The sequence below is a fragment of the Nematolebias whitei genome, chromosome 5 (genome assembly GCF_014905685.2).
Source record: "Nematolebias whitei isolate Nwh7 chromosome 5, NemWhi1, whole genome shotgun sequence".
Classification (NCBI taxonomy): domain Eukaryota; kingdom Metazoa; phylum Chordata; class Actinopteri; order Cyprinodontiformes; family Rivulidae; genus Nematolebias; species Nematolebias whitei.
Window position 1 is genome coordinate 26,471,305 of NC_056502.1, and position 6,401 is coordinate 26,477,705.

The window sequence follows — 6,401 nt, forward strand, 5'->3', positions numbered from 1 at the left end:
TGTATGTATGTATATATATATATATATATATATATGTATATATATATATATATGTACCCCATCACCTGAGGAAACTATGCTTTCTAGTTTTTATATTGATTAAAAGTATAGTTTCCTCATATCATTAAGGTGGCTGAAGGTAAATCATCTGGGGCCAAGGCCACCATTGGCCACTCCTTGGCTCCTCTATTTTTATCCATTGCAGTGGATAAAATTGGTCCCTTCACTCTCCAGGATCTGTCACTCTGTGCTGCCTCAGACGAAATAAAAACCTCCCTCCATTCTTCTACACAGATTAACTCCTACCCACTTGAATATCTTGCACCAAAAACATTCAGGTTTACTTGCATTCCCTGTTCAGTTCCAGTCCAGAAAAATGCTCATCTCCAAAACTACAAAAACCCATTATTCAAATCCCTCAGAGATGGGGGATATCGGAGTACTGCTTGCCATTGTGAAGAATACTAGGTGGACTAAGGAAAAAAGCTTAAAAACCAATTAAATTAAATATTTGGATTTCTTTGAAGGAATGCATATCACCGACTGCCTTTTGTACCAGAGCGTTAGTTGGTTCAAACTGTGTGAATGACGTCCTGTAATACAGAGAAGTGCTAAATGTTACAGAGTGTGAGAGGAGTGGACATACTGTATGACAGAAATTAAAGTCAGGCCATGCAGGTCACCTGGACAAAGGCTAGTCTGGATATTCAGATCAATTTCTCGATATGCCTCTGCATAATTTACTGTAACAAAATGTCATTTTACTGAGCATCATGGAGGAAGGATCTTTCCTGCACTTTCAGGTAAACCAGATCGATTTCCTCTCCACCCACAGAGGCTGTCCTCTGGCAGCAGTTACTCTCGTGTGTTTAATTCAGTTCAATTCAATTCAATAATACTTTATTAATCCCAAAGGGAAATTAAATGTTGTTGTAACTCATTATCCTCATTTCATTAAGAGATGTTATAGATATTGATGGCTGTAGGTAGGAAGGATATCTTGTAAAGGTCTGTCCCACAACAGATCTGAAGAAACTGGCCGCAGATGCCTTCCTATCCGTCCGATCCGTCCACCCAGACTCATTAGGCCTCTCAGTTCCCCCGGGCTGCAGGACCGCCTGAATGCCAGGCAGAACTCCTCCCAGAGCAATGGCCACTTCTTCCAGTAGCCTGCCAAGCTCCTCGTCGCTGCGGACATCCAGATGCAGGTGCCAGGGGATGATCCTGGTCCTTCTGCTGTCACAAACCATGTTTCTTGCCAGTTCCAGGATCTCAGTGGTCAGGCACTCGAGCACAGCCAGCAGGTAGACAGGAATGCATCCACGGGGTCTCCTTATCAACTCATTTGAGATTTGGGGCTGTAGTTGAGATAATATTTGAGCTTTTGCGGTGTTCTCAGCTGCTCCCGGTTGTAAAAAAACAACAAAAAACACCTTGCTGTTATGGTTATGCATCATAACAAATGTCCAAGAGTAAAAAATGTCAGTCAAAATCTTTTCAGCTGCACAGCATCTGATACCAGAGGAAACAATCACCCAAAACAAAAGTGATTACATCCAGAAAACCAGGAATTAAAGTTTTCAAAAGCAAAATCTCAGAATGAATGTAACAGAGCTACTCCAACATGCAGCCACCCTGAGCGGCGCAATTCTAAAACTTACATTGGTTTATATTAAAACCAGCCTTTCCTGTGCTCACATTATTATTTATATAAAAATCAGTTGACTTAGCTTCACATTTCACTGCAGATCTCAGCTTTCGTACCTCCAGACAAAATCAGATAATAAGACAGTCATGATAAGTGATGGAGGCTGAAATCCATGATCAGCTCAGTAACACAAACACAGCCAGGAAACAGGAAACAACTCAGTTTAGGTTAGTTTGGTTAGTGAAACCCTTCAGACCAAAAGGATTACAGCTGTTTCACAGTGTGTTTCTGATCCAGTCAGTAGGCAGCACAGCTGTCTGCAGTCATTAGATCAGTCCTAACCTGCATTAACTGTCTGCACAGTCATAGAAATGCACTCATTTGAAAAACATAGAATTCATTCATTACATGTTAAAAGATGCAGTCCATCAAAACAGTCAGTTTATCAGCATTATTTTTGTCAAAATAAAACTAAGTTCTAAAGTATAAATGTTCAGAGAATAACACTGATACATACCATTAATCTGTTCTACTATCACCTCTGTAGCCAGTAATATCACAATTGTAATAATTAGGTGTATTTACCAGTAATCATCATCCAGCCATCATCATCCTCTTGTTCTGGAGTGAGGTCTCGGTGGCAGCATCTTGAGTAGGGAGGTACAGACAGACTTTTCACAGCCACCTTTTCCAGATCTTCTGGAAAGACTTCAAGGTGTTCCCAGACCAGCTGGGGGCCATAGTCTTTCCAGTGTGTCCTGGGCCTTCTCCAGGGTCTCCTCCCAGTTGGAAATGTTCAGAGCACCTCCCTATGGAGGCATCCAGGGAGCATCCTTACCAGATGTCTGAACCACCTCACCTGGCTCCTCTGCATGTGGAGGAGCAGCAGCTCTACTCCGAGTCTCTCCTGGAGATCTGAACTTTTGAACCCAGAGGAGACAGTCCACCCTTTTCCATGGCCTCAGATTTGGAGGTGCTGATCCTCATCCTAGCCGCTTCACACTGGGCTGTGAACCACTTCAGTGAGAGCTGAATATCACGACACAATGATGCCAACAGGACCACATCATCTGTAAATAGCAGAGAAGGAATCCTGAGGCCAACAATCTGGACTCCCTCCGCCCCCTGGCTGTACCGAGAAATTCTGTCCTTAAAAGTTATAAACAGAATCGGTGATGACGGGCAGCCCTGGTGAAGTCCAACTCCCACCCTGAAGGGGTTGGACTTACTGTGCAATGAGAACCAAACTCTCGCACCACTTGTATAGGGACAGAATATAATGTATAATCAGCAGCAGCAGCAAAAACATAAAATAAAAGTTTTATGACCAAATCCTGTTTTAAAATAAACACAATGAGAACTTGTGCTTCCCTCTCAGATGATTTGTCTGTTTGTCTCCATCAGTCAGTGTCTCCTCTTTAATGAAAGACATATTTTAATGGGTCAACACATTTAGACTAAACACCGCTCTCTAAATAAACACATGGATTGAGATGCATCTCTGAAAACCCTGAAGAGCCAAGTCAGGCTGTGACACGTTGACTGGTTCCTGATGATTTATTCTGTAAATATAAAGTGTAGACCTGGTTGGAGCTGCAGATAATTATTAGTGATTAGTGATTATTAGTTCTAACGTTGGCATACTTCAGAGGGATATTTGACAGAATAATAAATGGTTGATGACTATTGGCTCTTTTTTTTTTTTATCTGTCTGAAGAGTAATGAGCAGAACTTCCTGTTGTTAGTTAGGAAGCAGATTATCCAAAATGTTAGGTTGACAACCAATAAGAAGTTCTGTTAATCTGTTTGTGTCCACAGGAACATGTGGTGAACGGAACCAGAGGAGTTGCTACGGCACCGCCGAAGTTTGCCGTCCTGACTGGACCGTATAGTTTGGACAGAGACGGACTGAAGAGGCTGGGGATTGGACTCGCACTGGCAGCAGCCATCTTGGCCTTTATTCTGGACAAGCTGTACTGAAACTAAACCTACATCAGAACCTGAGGTTTACGGTCAGAACACGTTTGAAACGAGCAGGTTTGGGTCAACATGAACTGGTTGGATTCTGTTTCAGTTCAGTTTGATTTTTTGAGTGAAAACCTCTGGCATGAGAATCACATCTGGACTGGACTGCATCTGTGGAGGGATGGAAGGACTTTGGATCTTTTATCTTAGTTCCCGGTACTGTTTTACAGATTAACAAACTACAACTCTACTAGATGTTGTGGAGGTCTGAGCTACCGCTGTCCATATGGTCATTCATTCATGTCAAAGGATTTATTTTTTTTAATAAATGTTTTCTGAGCTGCATGATGTATCTCATTTAGGTTGTTTTAACATGTTTGTTATTGTTTATTTTTCTTCTGGTTTAAAAAGAAATCTGCAACAAATCATATATTAAATAATAAAGTAACTGCCACACCGTAATGTCTTCACTTTGTCTGTACAACACACTTACGGTGATTAGTGTTTTCTGTATGTTTACCTGCTCTGCTGCTCCCATAAAGACTTGTTTCAGATTGTTTCCTTGATCGGAAGCCGTGCCTAGTTTGTTATCGTCTCTTGAGGTTTATTTCTCCAGCTGAACAGTTTTATTTTTTCTTATGAACTGCTTCACACCTGCTGCTTTTCTTCTTTCTGCTATACCTACACTCTTAAAGATCAGCATCACTTCTGTTCTGGATATTCATAGTAATGAAGGATCAGAGTTCACTTGTGGAACTAAATTTAGAGAACTTCATCCAAACCATGGATGAATCTGCAGCTGAAGTCAATTTTATTGTAAGCACATTAAAAATGAGTTTACCAAAGTGCTGCACACATGAAAAGTCCAGAAATATAAAAAAGACTATAAAATAATACAAGTAAAATAGACCTAAGTATTAGATTTTAATAGAAAATGTGTTGTCAAAAATAAATGGTTTGATTTAGTTGTTTTTAAAGTTCTCACACACAGTTGCGGCAGAGCGTGTTCTGGAAATGATTAGTTTTAAAATGTTTAATGCAATCCATACATTCAGGTGATGCAGAGTCCAACAGGAAGCTCAGAAAGGCTGCAGTGTTCTCTTTAAGGGGAGATGTATACATCTGTACATCATCAGCGTAACAGTGAAATTAAGTTTGATGTTACCTCAAAATGGAATCAAAAGAACTGCAGTGGGCCAAGACTGGACCCGTGTGGGATTCCACAGTTGAATAAAGCCGTCAGTGTAACTGTGAAGGTCCGGTTGTTTAGGCAGGATTGAAACCGTTCTGAGAGCTGTGACTCTAATCCAAGCATAAAGTTCTGGTTCACGGGATCAAACTAAACTGCTGAAGATGCTTTGAAACATCTTTTCTTTCTGTGTGTGTTTGCAGAACGTGCAGCGTGTTCTTTGTTTCAGACATCCAAACACTTCAATAAAAGCCTCAATGAGTGTGTGCATGTGTGTTAGGCTCCTGGGATGTTTCATTTAGCTGAAAGGATGTGTGTGTCCTTTAAGACTGACAGGACTCATCACGGTCTCATTCTCCAAGTCCTCTTGTTTAACATCTTTAGCCCACACACACACACACACACCATATGACAAAGTGAATCCTACATGTTACACATGCAGAAGACAAACAGATGTGTGCGTGCACTCAGCTGATGCACAGACCTCACACAAACATCACAGCAAAGCTTCGTAGTGTCTGAGCAAATGATGCACATCAAGCAAACTCTACACAAACACATGCACCCATTCAAAACATGCATATTGCACACACACACACACACACAGAGTCTTTGTATTATGTGATGAAATGATTTGTGTAGCTGTGCAGCTCGTTCCATCCATCCAGCAGAGCCGTACAGGATTCTGCTGCTATCCAAACAGCTCTTTGAAGCTTTGGAAGCACATTTCCTCTGCGAGGCTGTCAGCTCCACGGCAGCATTGTTCTCAGCTGAAATATGAACGCAACACCGCCCTTTAGATTTGGGAGATCATCACTTACTTTGAAATATTGAGGCAGGAGCCGTAGAAAGACGATCATTATTCACTTTGCATCATCCACTTCAACTGCTTCTAATAAAAAACCCCAGTTCTGCGTTCTGGCAGCTGTTGTCAATTTGTCTGCTGCTCAGAGATGTCGACTTGACGTGAAATGGAGAAACTTTGGACGGGAGACAAATGGAAGTGGAGATGGACATCACTGAACTTGACTGTTGTCTGATTTGTTTCAGATCCTGTATGATGGAGCTCAGTGGGGTTACTGGTGCTCCGAACAGGATGTAAATCTTGACAAGGCAGCCGATTTTAATAAGCTGAGGCCTAATTTCATGAATAGACGTAGAACTGCAAAATGTCATCAGATGAACAAATGAATCTTTCTTGTTTTGTTTTTTAATCAGATGAAAGGTTTTCAAAGAAAACTAACTTTCTATGACAGACTGACAATCGGACATTTCAGTGCAAACTGACGGAAGATGATTTTTCCGTGCTGACTTCGTGTTTCCATGTCGATCCTCAGACTGGGACCAGAGGAACAAACCACTCTGAAAAACTTCCAGCATGTCTACTCTGTTGAACACTGCTCCTCTAGCACCAAATATAGACAGTCTTAAAGGGACAGTTCAGATCTTTTGAAGTGTTGTAAGCTATGCTTACATGCGCAAAATTCTTTGACCGGATTTTAATGTTTTCAGATTAAATAATTCAAATGTATTGTTTACATGGACACAATTCGTTCATGACGAGCGTTTACATGCAGCGGGGTTTTATTCTGAACAGAA

At 41.2% G+C, this 6,401-nt stretch overlaps 1 protein-coding gene across 1 annotated transcript in view; it reads left to right on the forward strand.

The window, feature by feature from the left end:
• Positions 1–4,075, forward strand: part of cdkal1 (CDK5 regulatory subunit associated protein 1-like 1) — a 295,222-nt gene extending 291,147 nt beyond the window's left edge. The window contains exon 15 of the mRNA XM_037676399.1: positions 3,467–4,075. Coding sequence (XP_037532327.1) covers positions 3,467–3,628 — 162 coding nt within the window. The 3' untranslated portion in view covers positions 3,629–4,075. The remainder of the gene's footprint in view (positions 1–3,466) is intronic.
• The last annotated feature ends 2,326 nt before the right edge of the window (positions 4,076–6,401 follow it).